Source organism: Nomia melanderi, chromosome 7 (assembly GCF_051020985.1).
Source record: "Nomia melanderi isolate GNS246 chromosome 7, iyNomMela1, whole genome shotgun sequence".
Classification (NCBI taxonomy): Eukaryota; Metazoa; Arthropoda; class Insecta; order Hymenoptera; family Halictidae; genus Nomia; species Nomia melanderi.
This window is the reverse complement of record NC_135005.1, coordinates 7,497,584-7,517,846: the sequence shown is the minus strand read 5'-3', so window position 1 is coordinate 7,517,846 and position 20,263 is coordinate 7,497,584. Positions and strand designations below refer to the sequence as shown.

The 20,263-nt window shown below is 35.8% G+C and overlaps 1 protein-coding gene and 1 long non-coding RNA gene across 4 annotated transcripts in view; one reads left to right on the top strand and one right to left on the bottom strand.

Moving 5' to 3' along the window:
- Nucleotides 1-20,263, bottom strand: part of LOC116424354 (uncharacterized) — an 85,584-nt gene that overhangs the window by 63,411 nt on the left and 1,910 nt on the right. For 2 of the 3 annotated variants that reach the window (XM_076369166.1, XM_076369168.1), the window contains exons 2-12: nt 18,769-18,910; nt 7,183-7,483; nt 4,519-4,699; nt 3,700-3,950; nt 3,224-3,368; nt 2,744-2,956; nt 2,248-2,430; nt 1,807-2,004; nt 1,448-1,584; nt 739-1,075; nt 85-369 (exon numbers count right to left, since the gene is read on the bottom strand). In XM_076369166.1, the coding sequence (XP_076225281.1) occupies nt 85-369; nt 739-1,075; nt 1,448-1,584; nt 1,807-2,004; nt 2,248-2,430; nt 2,744-2,956; nt 3,224-3,368; nt 3,700-3,950; nt 4,519-4,699; nt 7,183-7,483; nt 18,769-18,910 (2,373 nt within the window). Of the gene's footprint in view, nt 1-84; nt 370-738; nt 1,076-1,447; nt 1,585-1,806; nt 2,005-2,247; nt 2,431-2,743; nt 2,957-3,223; nt 3,369-3,699; nt 3,951-4,518; nt 4,700-7,182; nt 7,484-13,967; nt 15,152-18,768; nt 18,911-20,263 lie in introns of those variants that run through there. The other variant, XM_076369167.1, reaches the window with a different exon arrangement.
- Nucleotides 15,355-18,216, top strand: LOC143174721 (uncharacterized). The gene is made up of 3 exons (XR_012998966.1): nt 15,355-15,474; nt 16,853-17,198; nt 17,662-18,216. It is a non-coding gene; the product is annotated as an uncharacterized LOC143174721 (long non-coding RNA).

Below are 20,263 nucleotides of genomic sequence, written 5' to 3'. Positions count from 1 at the left end.
AAAATTTTATTTCATATGTTAAGTATAACAGTCTCTTTATTGGTAAATAGAAGATAAGTAGAAGAGCAAGTATATCGTGATCACCTGTTACGTGTTCGGACAGCTGATCAGCATACATCTCGACAATCTGAAGAGCTTCTTCTTCAGTGAGATCGGGTGTCTCGTAGAGGCTGACGGAGACTTCTTTTCCATCGAAACTAAAGGACACCTCTCCTCGATCGTCTAACGTCACGGAATGATCGGTTTGCGGTGTATCGTACAGCTGAGAAGTTCTCTCTTCGTGTATCGTCGAGAGCGACAAGTTTCTGGCCAGCTCGTGACCATTCGTCGATTGTACTTCTTTCACTTCCTTTCGAACTGGCAATTTGTCTTGGAAAGAATATTTCATGTTTTACTATTCACAAGTTGTGAAACAAATGATTTAGATTATAATTATAATTATTATACTTTCATATTACTATACTTTTCTTGATAATTATAATTAAAATTATATATCATAATTAGTAATTATAATTAACAGAATTTAAAATATGTATTGTTTAGGAACTTAGAATTGGTAAAACTTCATTTTAAAATGATAAAAGTATATACTTTTGATTTACTTTTTCATATTAAAACTAAGCGAGTTAAATTATTCATTAATAGTATTTTTGTGTATTTAAACGATCGAAGATTGTATTAAATCATTTTTTGTATCGACGCTCTGCTCGGTAATTTTAATACAATTATTTAAGATACCTTCGAAACCTAGAAGAGATGCAGAACTGCTGACCGATCCCATACAATTCGTAGCCTCGCAGGTGTACGTTCCTAAACAGCACGTTCCATCTTGTCCCGAAATGATTCTGTGTATGTCTCCTGGTTTCAATTCGACGCCATCTTTGTACCATTTCAGAATTGGTTGCGGTACACCGATCACTTTACACTCCAGATTCACTGCACCCTCTTCCGACAATATGGCGCGCAAACTTTCAAGAAACTTCGGCTTCTTGAAGTGCTTGGGAATGATTAGTTTGAGGAAACAGGATGTAACGCTACAACCAAAATCATTGGAAGCCACGCACTTCCACTCTGCCTAAATATTACCAGAGAAATGAGAACAATTAAAGATTCCTGTTAATACACGCATTTTACACATTTTTCATATAATTATCATCGATTAAATAATTATATATATGCAAGAAATTATTTCAATGGTAAAACTAAATGATTTCAAATTCAAGTATAAAGAAAATAAAGCAATACAACATCTATTTTTCTTTTTCGGCGTCTAGTACGATACAATTTCTATTTAGAAAATTCTGGAATGGATCATTTGATGTAAGATTGCGAAAATTCAAATGAAAATTTCAAAAAAATCATGTATACCTGTAACAGGGATTTAAATGTATTCTTACACGTGTATTGCTTGTTCGTTTGATTTTATTTGACAGAGAAACATACTCACTTGATCGACAAATTCGAGTCTTCCTACATCGAGGTGACACGTGCCAAGATTCTCCTTGGCAACGTGGTATTTTTCGTTCTCATCCACCGGAACGTCGTCCCTGTACCAAGAAAGGCTTGGCTCGGGCGCAATGCTGACTGTAAATTTAATTATTTGCTTAAGATTTGTTGTTTGACATATTACAGCGACGAAAATCGCATCAATATCAAGCATGCATTTTTGTTTATATTGTTCTTTTATTTTCAGTTTATTGTTTCCATTTATTTATATTATTATATTTCTTATATAATCACATACTTTATATTCCTAACAGGAATGTGTAATTAAAAATTAGTGCAAAATAATCTTCATCGACGTACCTTGGACAGTAAATCGGAAATCTTCGTTGATTCTTGCTTCGCAGCTCCTGAGACCCTTGATAAACGAGGGCGGTTGGTTGGTGCTCAGAAGCTGCAGACGTTCTTCTTCGTTCAGTTGGTTCTGAATATCTTCGATCGTTAATTCGGCTGTGCTCGTTGCTTCTCCCATGCAATTTCTGGCTATGCAGCAGTAAGAACCTTTTGGAAATCAAAAATCAATGAAACAAGTATATAGGATGTTCCACAATTAACAGAAGAATATAAAAATAAAGCAGATGATTATTAAGAAAAATTGTGTGCGCATAAAATATGAAGAAGATAATTTATCAAAAATAGAATTAGTTTTCTTTGTAAACGACATTTATTCTACTGATTTTACGTAAATGCATTTACTATAAAATTCTATGAAATTCATAGAAAGAATTTGTTAAAAATAAATACCTAAAGAGTTGGTTCCAGTCAACTGATAAACGTCACCCGGTTTTAATTCCTGGCCATCTTTGAACCATCTGAGCAATGGCGTCGGAAACCCGACAACCTTGCACTCAAAGGATACCAATCCTTCTTCTGTCAAGACAGCTTTTAAACTCTCCATGAAGCGAGGTTTCCTATAATTCTTTGGAACTGAACAAAATGTTCATCATTAAAAATGTAAAATTTTAAAAAGCATTTAGAAAAATAAATTTTAAATAATACATAATATGTAATGTATAATTCCAAATAAACTAAAATAAAATAACTAAAAATAATATATAAAAAGATATGTACATATAATGTACAAAACTTTAAAAATTGTATTTATTTATAAGTAACAAAATCGTGTTCATTTATTTGAAGAATATTTTTCAAAAATTTCGAATTGTGTTGCATTCATTTTAAGGAGATATTTTTATTTTTAATTTATGGAAATTTGAGAGAAATGTTTTTTCGTGCTTACTGGACATTGCAACATAGCAAGTAGTGAATTGTTTCATGTCTTCTGCATTGGTTGCGACACATTTCCATTCGCCTTCATCCATTGCTTCCACCGGATATACTTCTACACAATATCCACCGAGGCCATCTTCCATTACATGATATTTGTCGCTGGGTTCTACGCGACCTTCCTTGTTGTACCAAGTGATTGCTTTTGGCCATGGTGGTACTTCGACTATCAATAACGTAATGGAAATTTTATTTGTAATTTTCTTTAAATATTTTTTTGTAAAGATTGTATAATTTGTGAAGATAACAGATCATGTAATTACTGTGTTGAGTTATAAATAATTTTTACTGCAAGAATTGGAAAATTAATAAACAGTGATACATATTAATTTCAAGTAAAATTTATTCGTTAATATTTTAGTATAAAAAGTAAATTGTAGATACTTTGATTATGAAAAGAACAATTAAAAAAGTAACATTTTAATTTCTATACCTTGACAAGCAAGACGGAGTGTTTCCCCAATTCGACAACATTCGTCCTTTAGGATTTGTTTGAAGACAGGAAGTGGACTAGTCAGGGTTAAGGAGTCCGCTGGTTTTAAAGAACCTTCTCTACTACCTTTACCAACTACGTGCACCTGCAATGTTAACGATAGTCAATGAATTTTTTATGTTTTAATAAATACAGCACTGAACCACAACTTTTGTTTTGAGATTATAACAATTAGCGATACTAATTTCTTTAAATAATTATATAATATTTTAGATTCTCATTAGTGATAATGGTTTGTAACCTCAGCGAGTGGACATGTCTTTCAAACTTTCCTTCAAACGAATTTGTAATTATTTTATATTTAAAAAATATGAATCCATTCAAATATATAGAAAAGAATAGACTTCTTTTTGTTTTCAGAAAATTATGTTTCATTGAAGGTGAGTGATATCGAATAAGTGAGAAGTATCGCTTACTTTCGAGGAGGAATAAGCGATTCCCATACAATTGACCGCTTCACACGTGTAAATGCCAAGGGAGGTTGAGTCATCAGGGTTGGCAGTTAAAGCGAAGACATCACCGGCCTTAATTTCTTTGTCGTCCTTGAACCACCTTAACACGGGTGTTGGTACGCCGACCACTTTACATTCTAAGGACACTGTACCAGCTTCTGTCAGGAGAGCACGAAGTTCCTCGATGAATTCTGGTCGCTTGTAAGCTTTCGGCACTGTAATAGAAGAGTTCCATCATAATTTGTAAATGCAATTGAAGATATAAAAAGAATACTGATCTTTTCGAAATGGCAAAATATTTGAAAACCAATAATTACAGTTAGGAACTTTGAATAATTTTTAATTTCTATAAAATAGACACTTTTGTTATTCAACGGCTTTTATGAAACAGAAACTTTTGTTATTCAACAATTTCTATAAAATAGAAACGTTTGTTATTCGAGAATTTCTATAAAATGGAAATTTCTATGATTTCAGCAAATTAGTAATTTGTATTCCATAAATAGAAATTTTCGTGATCTAATAATATCTACAAAATAGAGATTCCAAAAAATAGAAATTTCTATGATCCAATAATGTCTATAAAATAGATATCCCTGTGGACCAATAATATCTGTAAAATAGAAAATTCTCTGATCCAATAATATCTGTAAAATGAAAATTTCTGATCCAACGATGTCTGTAAAATAGAATTTTTGGTAGTCCGAGAATTTCCGTAAATTATATAGTAATCCAATAAAATATTAATTATTGGATTGTATAAATAGAAATGGATATTTTTACCAATTACAGTCAGACGGGAAGTGCACGAGGACCTTCCGTCCCGGTTCTCCGCCATACAAGACCAATATCCTTCGTCCTCGACCGTGACTGGCGCCACGTCCACGCAGTAGAAGTTCCCTTCGTGGACGAAAGAGAACCTCGATCCCGCGTGTACCGGTTCAGCATTTCGATGCCAAGTAATCTGGAATTCAACGAGAAACACGCACCTCAGAGGTTCAGCCCATTCAGCCGAAATAACGAGACAGACTTCAGGATGCATTGCTCGGTCAAAAATATCTAACCATACATTAGATCTCTATTGTTGTATATTTCGTATCTCAGAACTAGACTGTGGATCTTTATACATTTACACTTTATAAGAAATAATTTACTGTTCATGATATAATTTATAGTCTCTGGAGAATAGTAAAACACAATACACAATTGACTTCAAGGTAAATTCTAGTTACCTTTAATTTTAATCAGAGTTATTTCTGTAGGATATTAAAAATACTTTATATAAATTTTATTTATAGTTTTTACATTTTTTAGGCAAAGGAAGATACTATTTATTTTATTAATATTTAATTTTTAGAAAAAACGTAGATTCAAATGGACACAGTATTTCTTTTATAAAATTGGCAATGATAATATTAATATTGATGTAATGTTAAAATATGAATAATAAATTTTAAAAATCAATGGCAGATTTTGTATTTTCAAGATTTGTTTATGAAAATAGGAATCTCATTCTATATTATCAATTAAATACTAAGTAAATGTCTTTTGGTGGAATTTCTATATCGAGTTACAATTGCAGACGATTTCTACTTAGTTCCTGCTATCATAATAATTAGAGATATACTGCTCGCAATTGTTTGGCCACGGGGGAATATGCTCGAGGCTTGCTTTACTAGCCGCTTTCAACCGCAACACTGGGATTCCTCGTCCAAGGTTCAGTTGCACGACGCTTTTATGAAAACCGACGTGAATGTAATGTAAGTAAACGTCTTTCTCCTTTTTCTTCTTAACCGTAAAGATAACTTGGTGTTCGGGGTATGCTAGTATTTTCGGTTCTTTAAATATTTACGTATAAAAAGGTATTTGATAAGATGATGAAACGAATGGAAAAAGATTTGGTAGCTCCCGGAAAATTTATGCCGAACGATCAATCTTGAAAAAGTGAGATTTTATTCAGGAATTTTACATTTTCTCAATAACTAACATAGTATGATCTTAATCTCTAGACTAAATATTCTTGAATTTTCTTTAAAATTCAAGTTTCTTAGCCTCGACGAATCAAGATAAACACCAGGAATTCAAATATACTATTTATTACCAAAAAGAATTATTTCAGAATTTTCACATTTTTATAAATTCCATTTTTTAACACTTTCACGTTTTCCTACAAATTGTTCCAGAAAAATGAATTAAAACCTTAGAATAGAACCTAACACTATAAGAATATATGAAAATTGAATTTTCAAAAGTTCCTAATACTGGATAAATTTCGTTGCTACCTTTTCGGAATAATTTTTCGTCGAGAAACGAAATAAAAACTCAAAATAAAACCCAACACTACAAGAATTTTTTTCTCATCCGGCATCTCAAAGGTTCCTTTTTGGAGTGTTACGTAACGCGCGCGTAGACTATTAACAAGGGAAAACGGCCATTTGGAGGTTTACGAGCGGGAACACGCGGATTTAGTCGATCGGCGGGCATAGTTTCTGGCATGGTGTACGTGGCCGAGTAATAATAGTCGTAATACGACGCGTAAGATCGCGAGTAACGATCTTCGTTTTCTCCTTTGCGTCTCCTGCCGCAAGCTCGGCCGGGTCATGGACCTCACGGGAACCCTTTTTAGTTCGTGTATCCAGCTTCGTCCGACTGCCGGGACAGACGGACCAACAGAAACCCGTGGCAATAAGTCACCGACCGATTTTACTTCACCCTTCCGGGTTAATCACCGGATTTGGCACGGATTCCTCCTTCCCCATGCTCGAGGGACTATCAATCGGGCCGTTTATCGTGAAAGTGGTGTGAGTCCATCTCCTCTTGCGTCCGGGTAATATTTTATGATCCGCGTTTTAATTAATTTAGAAATACGGTAGATTGAAATATAAGAAGATTTGTTGGATAAACGATTTTTATGAGAGTTGGCTGTATTCATATGCTTTGGGGATAGATCTGTACTGTTATTTAATGTTTCAGAATGATTCACTTGTGTATTTTGAATTTTATAATAATTCAGTATTTTAGAATAATTTATTTGTGAATTTTAAATTTTATAATAATTTTATATTTATCATTTTTTCAATATTTTTAGGTATAAACTATGGATTGTTTTTAAATACAATGTTCACAGTCATATCATTTTTATAATAAACTGTACAAGTTTAGAGTAAGGTTCTATAAGAAATAGTAACGTGCACGTATTCAGGTATATAAACGCGGCATTTGATTCTGGAACGTACTCGCAATTAAATTGTTCGATCTTTACGGTGCCAAAAAGTTGTTTAATACTTTCTCATGAACAATAAAAATAAGATATTAATTAATCCGCTGAAAAATGTATAATTTAATTAAAAAAAAGAAGAAAATATAATGGTGGCACATAACAGAATATTTGTTCAATATAATCACGTTTTCTGCGAGCTTGACGTCACGATTCATTATTCAAATTACCTTTGGTGTCGTTGAACTTCGAATTTCCACGAGGAACCGAGTTCTGGTGCCGACCTTGACTGCCAGATCGGTTAACCTGCGCAAGAAAATTGGTGGGTCACCCTCCTCGGTGTACGATTCGTCGATATTGAGTTGAATCTTCTTCGGGGACCCTTTGTCCAACCCTTGCCCGACCCTCGTCGCCACCAAAGCATAGTGGCCGGTGTCTTCTTTCTGGGTTTGTTTCAAGGTTAATTGAACGACATTGCCTCTCATTTGAATTCGGTACCGATCGGATGGTATCGGTATATCCCCGCGTTTCCTGTAATTTAAAATGTACACCAATCTAAGGAATTTGATCAATACATTAATTCTTCCTATCTATTCATTACTAGATACATTATTTTAAAAAAATTACTTATTCATAGATAATAATGAAATCATTTACGTAATTATTAGACGATTAAGTTAAATATTAAATTTACCGAAGAGAAATTTGACTTTTGAAGCCTATAATACTATTTTCTACTGTTGAAACGTATTGTATCTATAATTTTTTAACTTTCTTGAATATTGTGAATTATAATCGAGTCCGTGTTATTTAATATTCCACTACAAATGTTAAATATTTGGCTACAAACCAAAATTCGCGTCACCATATGCGAACAAAGTGGAAAAGAGTAAATAGTTGCCGAAGGAAACTTAATAAAGAAAAGAGAATTCCCTTCCTGTGAGTATTTTTAGTATGCATAGTGTTTTCAGGAAGTCGTACCTGCCTCTTCAGGCACTCATAGTTTTATCAAAATTAGATACTTGACGGATTATATCAGTCACTTGTGATCTTAAAATATTCGCAGACATTCTATAAATACTTCTGAAGCGTATACCGAAACGTGAAATAGCGGAAGAATGCATTCAGAATTACAAAGTTCGCAACCGCATGGTTCTAGAAACGTAAATTCGAATCTGAATCAAACCGTTCATTCTAACATTTTATAAGTGTATAATGTAAATTCTTGCAATATAAAATCTCAAATTTTTTAAGAGGCAGGAAAAATAATCTTTTTATTTCAAATTTCATAATTTTTATATCGATTCAATATTATCATTTACTATTCTCCAAAATTAATTATCATACCAAAGTTACACAAAACTATAAAAAAACTCAACTAACATACATTAAAAATATTCTCATACAAATTTTACCCAAAAACCAAAATTTCCAACACTCGTTCGAATTTCCGAATGATCTGAAATTTTACTTTTCACATTTTTTTATCTGATTCGTAACAAACATCGTTAGACAAAATCGCAGGTCTCTCTTAACACTCATGGGTAGCCGCCTAAAAAACACTATAATTATAATCTTTTCTAGTACCTTTAACTAAACTCATTCAACAGATTGATTAAAAATCGTGTCTTACGAAAGTAAAAAAGGTATTTATTGGACTCCAAATGTCTCCAGTGCAAAACTTCCTAAACACCAAAATAACAAAAAAAAGATAAGTAAATAAAATAAGTGGCAATGCATTACTAAGGGAGAATCGGTAGGTCTCCCCATTCGGTTGGCTAAGTGTTAACATCCGGTAAAAAATAGAGTGAACAGGAACACTTTCTAATGAAATGAGGACGGTTTTGCAATCCTCAAATGTCAGTTTCTGGTTCTCCTCGGGGCGATGGCCGAAGTCCAATCGGACCGATGGTCAAACGCCGTGCTATTTGCTACTTCTTCTTCGACGTGTCGGACAATTAGAAAAGATCGGCTTGTCTATTACTGCTGGCTCATTCAGTTCGTCCGCGAAACGGGGTGTTTGCGCAACGCGTCCCTCGACACACGGGTGATGCATCCTTTAGCCGTCCTCGCAGGCTGCTATAGTGGTGCTCCGACAAGTTGGCACACTACCCACAAGTTAAAAAGTTAGCGGGGCAGGGAGACCCTTCCACTCACGATGTTCGTGCTGCTTCGATCTTTGACGCATGGTCGTTATTGGCCGTGGCAATAACAAAGGATAGAACGGGACTAAATGCAACGGAGTGAGATGTGACAATAGAAATCAAAGTCCAAACATCATGAAAGGAAGAGTCTCTCTGCTCCTCTGATTTTTCAACTTGTAAGTAGTCTGGCTACTTGTCGAAATACTACTATACTCAGCGTTGTTTACGAGATGAGCCCCGGGACGACACAAAGGCAATAGGAGTCTCCCGCTAGAGATTTTGTTTATGGTTTTTATTGGTTGTGTATAACCGCCATGGCAAATTAGTATTGAAAATGAGATGAGAAAAGATGGAAGTTGACTAATGAGACTCGCATTCCTTTCAAGGCTCTCTTCGTGAATAACAGGGAGTACACAGTTGGATTACCACCAGTGAAGCCAAAAAGTAACCTAACGGTTGTATTTTCCCCATTCCGGCTTGCCCTTTCCACTACCCTATTCCTCATCAGCAGGCATCCTCCAACAACCTCAGCAACCACCGCAGAACCCAGTGATAACGCCAGGGAGAGGATAAACTGTGATCCCCTCAATTTCCCTAATCTGGCTACACTGCCTATCATCCAACGGAGAAAAGACATCGATTGTCCTAAAAGCTAAAAAGGCAGGGAGACAAGGGGATATTTCCACTGATGATGTTCGGGCTGTCTCGGTCTTCCACGCATGATCATATTGGCGCGCGGCAATAATAAGGGATGGAAACAAGACCGTGTGCGACGGAGTGAGATGTCACGGTAGAGAATTGAATTAGCGACACTGTGAATTTTATTTTCAATCGTTTCATCTCACTTCGTCGCATTCGGTCTCGCTTCCAGTGTCTCTTTGCCTCCTTAAGTTTTTAGCTTTCAAGACAAGGGAAGTCTTCTCCGTTGGACCATATCACGTCCATGTCGAGTTTCTCCAAATTAAATGTGCACAAGGACAAGAGCGTTCGGCGGCATGCCCCACCTCGGTCTTTCCAGAAAACATAGTAGTTGAGCCTTTGTATTGATAAACATAAAAATCCGCTGCCGCGCAGAAATGAAATCCCACGTCAATGTACGTTACATTTTACTCCGTCGCATTCTATTCTACTTTCTTCGATACAGAGCGTCACCAATAACAACAACTGTTGTTCTATAACTACTGATGCGAGCATCATGAGTGGAAGATTCCCTTTACCTCTGTGGACTTTGAGTTTGTTGGAGCTCGGCATGGACGCGGTGGGCCAACTGTACCTGCAGTCGCCATTTTTACGGCGCAGCGCTAGCTGTACCGGCCGCCGGTATAGAGGACGAATCGCGGCGCGCGGCACGATGACGCAATGTCTATTTCTCCCGGCCGAGAAACAAATTCCGTGTTCCATAGTTTCGATCAATCTTCTTCCCGTTTATCTAGCGGGGTTTGCAGAAGTCTTCAAGCCAAACAAACACGACCGACTGTTTCCACGATTTAAGGACGAGTATTTGAAGCTTCCACGTCACTATTGAGTGCTAGACACTTAACATTTTATGATAGTTTTCTTTGATTCGGATATCAGAGTTTGAAAGATATTCATTTTTCTTTTTAGGAAGGATTACATAGGAACTTTGGAAGTTTAAGGTTTGCGGGCAAATGATCGCGCGGGTGTATTAGAAGAAAGTCTTTTCTTTAGGAGTAAGAATTTATAAATACACGAGACGCGCACAGTGTCTCTGTGTTGTGCGGGAGCACTTGGGTGTTTCGCAAGAAATTAAAGATACACCCGCTGCGGTAGCTTGTTAAATTGTTTCTGAAGTACTTGCTTTGATGTTTTCTTTGATGAAAATGAAACGTACATTTTCGATTGAATTTTACTTTAGCTGGTTTGAAGATTCATTTTTGAATCTTATTACGTATATTCTATGATATTAATTGTATTGTTTTGGAGTTGGATTCGTTTATTTATTGGAGAATGATAGCTCAGTGTGCTGGAAGTTCTGTCAAAGGAATCATAAATATGTAATAGATAATATTTATTAATATAAATAGTAACTAGTGAGATTTTAGGAGGATAATGAAGTGTAAGAACAGAATTATCTAAAAATTACGATTCGATTGAAAGTTTGAACTTTGGTCGAATAGTAGGAAATACAATATATCAAGGAAAATATTGTATATTTACAAGAACATAAAAAATATTGTGAAGCAGATTAAATCTAAAAAAGTTTAATTAATATTAAGAAGTTTAATAATAAGTGTGAGTCATTCTTAGAGTTAGAGAAAAGAAACTTTGTCTGGATTAAAAACAGACTGCATTAACATTGCAGTATTAAGATTCTATTGTGGTAGTAGGTATCACCAACTAAATATAATCATCAACTAAGTAATAACATAAAGATGACATAAACTATCTATAAATACTCAGTTGTAAAAGTATTAAGCGTATACGATCTTCATGTTAGTTTCAAAGTTCCTATTATTGAGTCAGTATTAAATTCAGTGGGGGTTGCAATTAAAAAGTAAATAATATAAAAGAAATTGAAATAGAATTTCCAATATCAATGATCATAATAGATTCGGGGTCAAAAGAGTTACACGCATTAAACGACTTTTCAATTTATAAACTATCAATGTGTTTTTGACACGTTTTCTTAGTGACGCTGTTCTTAACTGCGATCGTTATTTTAAGAATGACAAGACCGCTCCTGGTCTACACAGTGTTTCTATCAGTATTCGGCAACATTCTAACTTGGATAACAGATACAGAAAATATATAAAAATTGTTCTCAAATGAAATTGCATTTGGCATTTTCGAATGAACATAACGTAACCCATTTAATAAAAAATGTATTATTTTTACAATAGATTTTGTAATGACTTTTTTTCAAATACTGAATACAAAAGTTAATTATCCTTTGATAAATTATTCAATTTTCTGGTAAATCATTAATTCATAATTAAATCTTTTCTCAGGCACAAAGGAAAATCATGACGTATAAGCGTTGAATGAGTAATTACATGTTCAAAACTGTTTGCGTTGTCTTCTGTATAAATTAGTCGAATAAAATGAATTATAATTTAATGATAGAATAATTTACAGCGATTAAAAAATCATTATTATCGTAATAAATGATTCGGGTAACCAGAATTCATGCACCTAACAGTTTTATATTTTAATTAATATAATTTGGAAAAAAAGGGTTGAAAAACCAAAGAAAAAGGAGTAAGTAGAAAATAGGATTAAAAAGAGTAAAAACTGAAATAGAAAGAATCGCGCTTCGAATGCAATGAACTTACGTAAATCGCGTGCACTTTCGTCATTGATATTTAGCTAAGGCATTTCTAGATCGTTTCAAGATATTTCAATGATCCGAACGATCGACAGCCTTCGAAAAATTCGATCATACGCGCGTTCACGCAATCCTGCCGACATCGAACGCAGATTCTTTCCCTCGGGTCGTCTGTCGCGGTAAAAAGGTGACGAAAATAGGGCAGTAGAGCAATGCCAAGTGTTTGAGGCGCTCTAGATCATTTGTTTGTCTGAATTAAGCTTGGAAGCGTGACCGATTATTATTTGAACCTATTTCTACAAACTAGAAAATCATGAATTGCGTCTTTGATAACTTCCGATTTGATTTTAGTGAAGGTATTAATCGTTAAAAATGCAGATTCGCAATTCGGAAACCGAGCATGTACAAAAATTCGAATGCAATAATTTTCATGAAAAGAATCGTCACAAAAACACGCAAATTCATAAATTATAATAAGTATTTTATAAGTAAATGATAAGTAATGTACGAAATGTTTTATTGCGACACCATAGATTTCATTCATATGTAATAACTGTAGTTTATTTTGCATAAAAAATTAATGTTTCTTCAAGAAAAGGGTTATTTTTGTTATATATATGGTTCATTTTCTATTTCTGATAATTTCTAATTAATAAATATATCAGTGAAGTCTGCACGAGACGACTGCGTACCGCTATAAGACTAATGTCAGACGACCGTTGACAGAATCACTGGCGGCACGTGTCTCGCAGAATTCAAAGCACGAATTGCCTATTAATTACAGACATACAAAGTTGGATAATTTTGAACAATACAATGGCCACTTTCGTTTGTTCTTTTATAAAATAACCTGCGATCTCATTCAATCTCAATTTCAATCAAACGCAATTAACTTGTTCATTTCATAACTAACGAACCTCCATCCAACCTTCAACAATTAATTATTATTACCAAGAAATGCAAAATAGGGTGTTTCTGGGTGAGATGGACCTGTCTCATCTAGATTGATAAATATCTATATTTTCAATTATTTCCAGTGGTATACCGAATCTTGCACAAAAGCTTATTTAATTATTTCTCCAACGTATATTCACTTTCACAAACACATGTATCTGTTAACACTGACAATAAAAATTCCAACAACAGATTTTCCCCGATTTCTTTCTATATTCATTATAGTACCCAAATGAAACTATTTAGTTTCAAACTCATTTAACATATTTAACACTCATAAAACAATTTTGAAACTAAATATTTTAATTTGCGTACTATAACAAATATACAAAAGAAATTGGGAAAAATCTGTTATATTATAAAAAATCGTTAATAATAAAAAATCTATCTATTTATGGAAGTGAATGCATATAGGAGAAATAGTTAAACAAACTTCTGCGCAAGATTACCAATAATTATGAAATAAGAAAACTAACCCGTCATTCCGAAGGGTATAGTAGTTCCACTGTTAACAATATTTCTGACATAACAGAAGATATTGATGATTTCAAGAAGAGAAGATGATGATTCTCAAGAAAGAAAGTGTTCCATCTCACCCCGACCTATCCCGGAACACGTGTCTGCACCCTACCGACGTTCCGATCCATCGGAAAACGATCCAGTGATAGCGGGTTTGTTGCCATTGGCGCACTTGCAGCAGTCGCTTCCCATACTGAACCGGCGGCGGGGTTTTGGCGCCGACCACCCTCCTCACGAGTCAAGATTCTAACCACTGCCGAACCTTTCACCACCTATCACTCGTGAGTCCGTCGAACCGCGCATACCGGTCGCGCGGTCCCGCATACGGCGTACCGTGTACCACCAGGCGTCGCGGAATCCCGATCGACGCATTGATGTCCGCGTCCACGGATCACGTCGCGTCGCCGCTACGCGTCGTCGATATTTCAGTAACGGAGGGATCAACGGGCGCGCGCGTCAGTCGAACGCTGTCATCCCCGCTCCGGCGCGGTGTCACGGCAATATTGGTCGAGGAGACGCGCCACCGACGGGCCCGCTAAAATAAACCCGACTAGCGTCCTTTCGAGCGACCCTGGCCAATAATCTAACTTTTAACATCGACCAACGCTTTCGATTATAAGGGACACCTGATTTCTAGAAGAACTCCGGCTTGACACTTGTCTTCCTCCACTGACAGCCAGGAAAACTGTATAGGAACTGATATTTGAACTTTTTCTAGAATCTTCGCTGATAGGATTAACTGGAGAATAGTGTAATAAAGAATATTTGAAGTGTTTTTAGTATCTTTCTTCACTAACAGAAATTAACCAATGGAACAACAATCATAGTATCTTCTCTCACTGGCAATATTAGCCAATGAAACTGTATAATAAAGAATATTTGAACTGTTTCTAGTATTTTCCTTCACTGACCAAACCAGTCAGAGAAACTATACAAGAATTGATAGCTTTTCCTGGTATCTTCCTTCACTGACAGAATTAACCCAGGAAACCGAGTAATAAGCGATATTCGAACTATTTCACGTTGAATTTGACTTGTGTTTATTCGTGTTACACGCTTTGCAGGTTGGTTGGTTGAGGACCGACGAGAAAATTGTTCGTTAGAGAATAGGGGTTGCGAGCGGTTTAGAGGGGGTGGCGTCCGATCGCCGAGCGATCCCGTCGCGGTCCACGGGTTTCCGGATCGACCGATCTACGGGTAGATCGCAAACCGCCGCGAGAATTTGGTACCGATCCGGAGGCGGATTTTTTGGCCGCTCGTCGATCGTCGCGACGCTCCCTCGTCGGAAGACTGATAGCGAAATGCCAGCGCCAGGTCGTCCGCGCCCGATTTTCCACCTCCACGTCACCGCCACCTTCCGCTATAGTTCGAAGAAAACTATAAGCAACCAGCGTGCAGCATCCTAGAGAGCCGGATGCTTGCTACTCTCAAGGAGTCAGCGCCTCTTTCGTCTTTTCGCGAAAATTTCGGAGCTCGGTCGAATTTAGACGCCGCGCGCCACGACGGACGGACCAAGCGCGCGCGCGCTTGCCGGGAAACGTCAACATCACGGTGATCCAAATTGTAGGATAAAAGAGGGAGAATGTTGGGAATCGATAGTGGATGAATACGAGTGAAGAGTGAGTGTAACTGCATATAATATTGTAACACGTTTGGTACTTACACATGTGTTATAAGGACCAAATTTGTTTTGTAACTGAAGGTCGCGGTAGTTAGTCATTTGTTCATCTTGCACCTTTGAATGATAATATTTGTAACATTAATTCAATTTTTACATGTAGAGTATACGATTGTAACTGGTATTAAGTTCATTGATAGTGAAATAAATTACGAAAATTATTTGTGTAAGTGTAAGTAGTAGGTTACGGATTTTCTAAATGTGAATTTAACACGTGAAGCTAATGAATGGTTCACTGATATTTTGTCGATTTGGAATATACGAAATTGTAGAATAATATTATGATGAATAAAAAAAATCATTTCACGATCTTTTTCCGGCAATTCGGACTACTGTGCGACACGGAGATTTTCATAGTTCGCGGGAAAAACGTTTCCGTCGTCACGGCTTTTCTAACGTCTGAATGGCTCGGCCAGAGAATCATCAAGAATGACGGGCGACGATTCGGTTTCGTGGCACACGTTACATATGTGGATCCTGATGTTTCCGAGATTTATTATTGCCACCGTTATATAACATTTATCGATTTCGAAAGGATCGTCGTCAGCTTGACGAATGTGACTCAGGATTTGTTGAACTTGAAATTCGTAGAAATTGTGAAAGCGTGACCGCATGATTTCGTTATCCGATGCCATTCAAAATTTGTATTAATAGATTATTTTTATTAATTTTATTTATTGTTGATTTTTATTCCTCATTTTATTACTAGTTTTTTTAGAACACTTTGAATTAGTATTTTCTCGGTCCAGAAACGTTTATAAAAGAATGCAGTTTAGAGATATGATACGACACGCACAAGGTGGTCGGAAATGTTTGAAATGTGAAATTGTTGGGGTTATTAATTTGTTTTTGGATGCCGTGTGTTTTGCGAAACATGCAGCGTCATTCTTTTCTTAGTTTCTGGGGCTATGTCAAACCATTGTTTTCGAGGGTTTTAAGCGATCTGAAGAGAATATTGAGCGAAAACGACAATTTATCAAACTCGTTTTCGTTATAATTGAGATCTAGCTATTTTTATGTGAAAACAAAGTTTAATGGAAATAAAGAAATAGTTATATCATAACGTTTATAGTCTTTATTCAACGCCTATTACTCTTGGTATATACCACATCCTCTCAAAATATTTTTTTATATTTTTATTTTTTGATATTCATAACAATAGGGAAACTAACAAGGATCAACGCAATAATGTCCTAATACTTAAAATGATTAACATTGAACATATTAGTAAATTAATTAAAGTACTGTTCTGTGTTACACGTGAATTAAAATATGAATTTTACAAACAGCTTCCAATGGAAACACCTTTACGATTTCAGTAATTGCAAAGTAAGAAAATCGGGACCGGTGATTTCAGCAGGTGCGGAGGTTCTGACGTTAAGCAAGCACATAAATCATAAGCGATACGATTCCGCTTGCACCGGGATAATCCGTATGTCCACACGAACGCGACGGACAGGCTGACGGACCGAGCAGATTCAGACTGGATGAATCAGAAGACGAATAGTCTATAAAAGACAACAATTACCACCTTCGATCCGACATAAGACTTTGTCTTATTTAAGCGGCGAGGCTAGATGAGGTCATGTCTCGCGTTCCCGAAATAAGCGTTCAAATGCCTATGCACCGAATCGTTCACCTTCCTAGACTGCTTACAAAATTATGGTAATAACCAGATTATTAAGAAAAGATTACCCAATAATTACTAATTCAAACTAAATTACCAAATTTTGGTAAGGAGGTACTTATTTGCGATTTCTATTAATATAATCAGAGAAATCTTTACGTAGTAAGAAAATTAATTTATTTTCTATGGACTATGACGCATTTCAGTAAACAGAAAGTAATTACGATAATTTGTTCCTTAAAATCTTGTTTTATAATATTGTGTCACATTCGTAATGAGTGTTTCAAACCGAAGTCGACGAATTTAAACGTTATTTGCTTCTTTTGAATGTAAATGAAACGATACTTTTCTATTATCGATCGTTAACCTTTAGAGCAACGTAGATACAAAATCAGTATCAGATTCTTTTCTTTTCCTAATGAAATATTGATATTATAATAGTTTCGTCAAGCTCGGTTGCGAAAAGAATCACAGAAAAAAAGGTTAAGTATTTATTTTTAGATCCTCGCACGATTTAAGGGAAGTTCGGTGGTACACGGGAGCATACGGTGGCTTTGAAAAATATTCATTGTCTGTCGCGTTACGCGCGATTTTGCTGTATGTACAAGCGAAAACCGGTAATGCGATTACACGAGACGAGAGTGTAATTTGGTCCTCCGTGAAAATTAAGTGCGCGACAGCTCGAAATAAACTGCGTTTGATCCTTGGCACGTTTCAAGGTTTCCACTGAAATTAGGGCCAATAGTCGAGAATGAACGATAATGTGTAAACGACAGCGTGGAATAAGTAGTCCATAGTACTAGAAGAAGAATGGCGCGGGGGTCGTGAACTTCTATCGGTAACAACGATACCGATCTTCATTTCGATTACTCGATGTACTTCGATGAGTTCGTTGAAGATTCTTCTGTTACTTTATAATTATCCTTGTTACGTAAGTAGGATCTCGATATCGATAGTGGCAATGTTTTTGGTATATATTTCACTGTTTTATGATGACCGCCATATTGGCATTATTGGCTTTTGTATCTACTATTGAATGTTGTTGGAAAATGATTGAGTTATTCGAATAATAAAATATTGGTATGTATTTTCGTTATTTTTTAATGTTTCAGAGGTCGATCAGTAATTCAGTTTCGCTTTAGTTTCAATTCTCTGAGTGAAGAAAAAATTGTGAAGCTGTAATGAATTCAATGTTATGTATTTTTATCATTTGTTAAAACTCTAGTATTAACAGTGGTACGTTAACATTAGAATTATTTATTGTATTGACTTAATCCTCTCATACGAATCAGAAGAGTACATTCATTCAAATTTTGATTTTCGGAAAATGTCTAAGAAAAGAGTTTTGAAAATGAAAAGAAGAAATATAGTTTTAACGTTCAAATTTTCAGTTAGTATCTATTTTATTAAGTATTAAATTTCTAGCGTTTTTTTTAAAGATTTTAAGAATATTAAGGATTTTAAGAGTTTTAAGAATTTTATTATTAGATTTTCAGTTAGTATCTATTTTAACAAGCATTCAATTTCCAGCGTTAAATTGTTAAGATACAACGTTTAGAATTTAAACAGTAGCTCGGAAACAATTGTAAAAGGGTAAAATGTACTCACAGTTCGAATCGTAGCTCGTCGAAAACGTCGGACCATCGTAGTTTCGGTTCGATGACTGTATCGTCCCCTGCGCGCCCATGAACCGTAAGGACCTGGTCTGGCTCCAGCCATTGCGGTGGTCCCTTGGCTTTCGTCGTGTAATCTGCGAGCACCAACATTGCATAATAAAATGGGTCATTACTAATGTGCCACGAAAATGCGCGCGACCAATGTGAACGTCACTTTTACAAAGCAACGCCGCACAACTAAACTACCTTTACAAAATTAATCTGTTAATCATTTTCATTCCTTTATTCCTTCCTTAAAGCTATAAATACTTTCCTACCAGCACTACTTGTATTCAAATTCTGAAAAAAACAATCGCAAATAATTCAGTAATTAATTTTGTTCGAAACTTGTATTGAAATTACGTGAAACATAATATTTCACATTGAGATCGAATACATTCAAATCCAATTTTGTCGAAAAACTTGACCTAAAATCATCTACATCAAACTTCTTCGATCTTCTTTGAGTTCTTCGGCACAGAATCTATCTTCTAAACTATTGTATAAAAGAGATTTAACTTAAAACCTGATTTTAACCAACGACCTCCAGGAAAATTCCTATACAAAAGAATCAGATAATGAGAGATTAACTAATTCAAATTATATCCACGACTGTCAAAGAAACCAGTGAAAAATATATTTGTCTTAACGCCGACTTCTCGAACGTCAACTTATTATTCATAACAATAATTTATCTGTAATCCACGAGCGAGACCGTCGAGATCTCGCGCAGTGCGCCGTAACGTCGCGCTTAGCCCGTAGGCGAAAATTTATTATTCGCGAACTACCTGGTATTTCGGTGGTCACGTGGTCACCGAAATCGCTACAGAAACGGTACTACACGCACGTAAACGTCGCGGCATAAATATAGATACCTGTGCGGAGGAAAACACGCCGGAGGGAAACCGCTTAAGATAATAAAACGGGAGACACTCTCACCGAACGATCCCTGCGTTCGACAAAAGCCTCCCCTCGCGAAATTTCGTGCCAATCGCCGCGATTGGAATTCCCCGCGCACGCGCGCAGCTTCTCGCCGGCAGTGGGATAAATAAATACTGTAAAAAATAAACAATACCGAACGTAATCGATCACGAACCGATTAATTCATATTTTTCTCTCTATTTTCGTGAACGTTTCTGTAAGTGTCTTTGAAATAATTATGTATTTCAATTAGAATTTATTGAACATTTCGCTCTTTTGTGGTCTATTACTTGTTTAGTGATAAATTGATCGTTATACACGCGTTTCCTATGAGCACAAAACCTCCACGCCTCGTCGAAACCGCTTAAAACTCCCGCAACATTTCGATCTAAATAAAGACGTTTTCATCGATATTATTAACCTTTCCCTAACGAATGTCATCAAACCAGCAATCCCCAGCTCATCTCGACTTAAGGACCAAACATTACGCTGTGAAAACTCACCGAAACGATTCATATCTTTTTTTT